The following is a 2,212-nucleotide window of genomic DNA, read 5'->3' on the forward strand; positions in this document are numbered from 1 at the left end:
GTTCAGCTCGTACCTCATGTCCTTGGGCTCAAAGAGGCCTGGGGGAGGAGGTTGAGGGGGTCCATGCCATGCTTTGTGCCCCTGCTGACACCTCCAGAGAGGGGAGGAGGAGGAGGAAGGATTGCCATTGGTGCAGGCAGTGATGCTCCTACCCATAAGGTGGCTCACAGAGTCATCTTCAACCGCATCCAGGCCCTTCTTGTCCCAGACATAGCGGGCACCCTGTCAGCAAGAGCTGAGCCAGTGACAATGGCACACACCCTGTGCCTGGAGTCACATTCCCTCTTCCCTGGCACACTACCTGCTTGGCACTCAGCCACTCAGCAATCAAGTCCCGGCCGTCCTTCCTGGTGCCATTTTGATCCGGGTCCTCCGGGTACTCGGGGTCCGGAGTCCGCTTGGGGGTCATGTACATCCTCCCGCCGCCCAGGATCACCTGCCGGGGAGCTCAGCAGACCCTCCCAGTGCTCCCGGTGCCCCCTCCCTCCCGCTCCCGCTCCCCAGCTCACGTTGATGTCGGTGTTGTGCACCAGCTGGTAGGCGATGTCCTTGCAGCCGTCCCGCAGGGCCTCCCTGGGCATGTTGGCATCAGCATACCAGCCCCGGCTGGCCGAGTGCGCATAGGCTGCCCCGGGGGACGCGTGCTGCACCCGCGTGGTCGTCACGATGCCCACAGACTTGCCTGCAGCATGGGCAACGGTTTACAGGGAGTCCATCAAGCTCTGTACAGCACAGGATGGCCATGCCAGGCTCTCTGACAGGGCTTCTGGCTGCCCCGTACCTGCCAGCCTGGCCCGGTGCAGGATGGAGTCCACCTCATTGCCAAAGGTGGTGCGGCATTTTCCATAGACGGCCGCCCCGCTCAGTCCCAGAGTCTTGGCGTTGGCCTTCACCCCACAGAGGTAGGCGGTGCCCGTGCCAGCGCTGTCAGGCACCTGCCGGTCGATGGTGTAGGTCTGGAAGCAAGACAGGTGCAGTGGAGTTTCAAGCAGGGGCAGCAGGAGTGTCCCACCGGGCACTGCCCCACTCACCTTGGCCAGGGCCATGTGGGGAAAGGTCTCCATGGCCAAGACATTCTCCTCGCCCAAGCCACCGGACAGCTGCCCCTTGTAGATCCGAGCCGCTGACATGGTGGACAGCCCCATGCCTGTGAGCATGTCTGAGTCACGGGGTGGCAGGGGGCCGGGACGAGGGACAGCCCTGCCCTCCTCAGGCACTGCCCGAGGGCTTGCCCCAGCCCCAGCCCCATCTTCTCAGCAGCCACATCCCCCGGCTGTTAGGGAGCTGCAGGGCGTGGCAGTGACCCGGGGCACTCACCATCACCCATGAAGAGGATGATGTTTTTGGCCCGCTGTGCCGCTGGCTGCAAGGCCAGGGCCAACTCCAGCCTCCTCCTGGCCTCTTTATTCCAGTAGCCCGGGGTCTTCTCAGCATCTGGAGGTGAGAGCAGAGCTGGGAGCCTCCAGGGGTCCAGCATTGCCATCTCTACCCAAGGTGAATTGAGCTGCTGTAAACCCCCTCCATGGGGGACCAGAAATCCCCTGGAGATCAGCATGGTCTTTTGCAGCCCAGCATTGCTAAGAAACCACCTGCAGAGGGGAAACTGAGGCATGGTTTTGCAGGGAGGTTCCTTGTGCCTCTTGGCAGTGGATGAGGAGCCAGAGGATCAGCCACAGCGAGTGTGCAATGGCTGGGTAACCACAGCTGGCTGTGGCTCTCAGGGCACTTCATCCAAAGTCAGGGATGGGGGTTGGGAGCAGCAGGGATGGGGGGCAGGGCCCGCTTTGGCAGGGGGGCTGTGGTCTCATACCCCCCTGAGGTGGCTGTGAGGGCTCCCCTTCACTGGTATCCCATGGGGAGGTGACATGGTCCCTGGAGACCCCCAGGGAAGTGACACCAGCCCCAGCATCCCCCACCAGAGGCTCTTACCCCACTGTCCCACATGTCCCCTGTCACTGGAGGCTGCAGTGGAGAGCTGGGCGAGGAAGCAGAGGAGAAGGCAGGTTCCAGGGGAAAGCGGCTGCCCCATGCTGCCCACCCTGGCTCCCTCCTGGAATGCTGCCTTCGTCCAGGGTGAGGGGACAGCCCTTTATGGCTCTTCCCTGTCCCGTGAGACGATGGGCTGATAACATTCACCACAGACTATCTCCCAGCCCTCCAAGGGCCCTCCCAATGCCCCCAGCCCCCCCCCCGGGGCCCTCCCTTCCCCCCC

At 63.2% G+C, this 2,212-nt stretch overlaps 1 protein-coding gene across 1 annotated transcript in view; it reads right to left on the reverse strand.

Annotated features, from left to right (window-relative positions):
- LOC103625199 (alkaline phosphatase, placental-like) overlaps window positions 1-2,202 on the reverse strand; it is a 3,719-nt gene extending 1,517 nt beyond the window's left edge. Inside the window, exons 1-7 of the mRNA XM_008644607.2 lie at window positions 1,318-2,202; window positions 1,032-1,147; window positions 782-956; window positions 510-682; window positions 302-436; window positions 153-222; window positions 1-38 (exon numbers count right to left, since the gene is read on the reverse strand). Coding sequence (XP_008642829.2) covers window positions 1-38; window positions 153-222; window positions 302-436; window positions 510-682; window positions 782-956; window positions 1,032-1,147; window positions 1,318-1,612 — 1,002 coding nt within the window. The 5' untranslated portion in view covers window positions 1,613-2,202. The remainder of the gene's footprint in view (window positions 39-152; window positions 223-301; window positions 437-509; window positions 683-781; window positions 957-1,031; window positions 1,148-1,317) is intronic.
- Window positions 2,203-2,212: the final 10 nt, after the last annotated feature.

The sequence above is a fragment of the Corvus brachyrhynchos genome, unplaced genomic scaffold (genome assembly GCF_000691975.1).
Source record: "Corvus brachyrhynchos isolate BGI_N302 unplaced genomic scaffold, ASM69197v1 scaffold162, whole genome shotgun sequence".
Lineage (NCBI taxonomy): Eukaryota > Metazoa > Chordata > Aves > Passeriformes > Corvidae > Corvus > Corvus brachyrhynchos.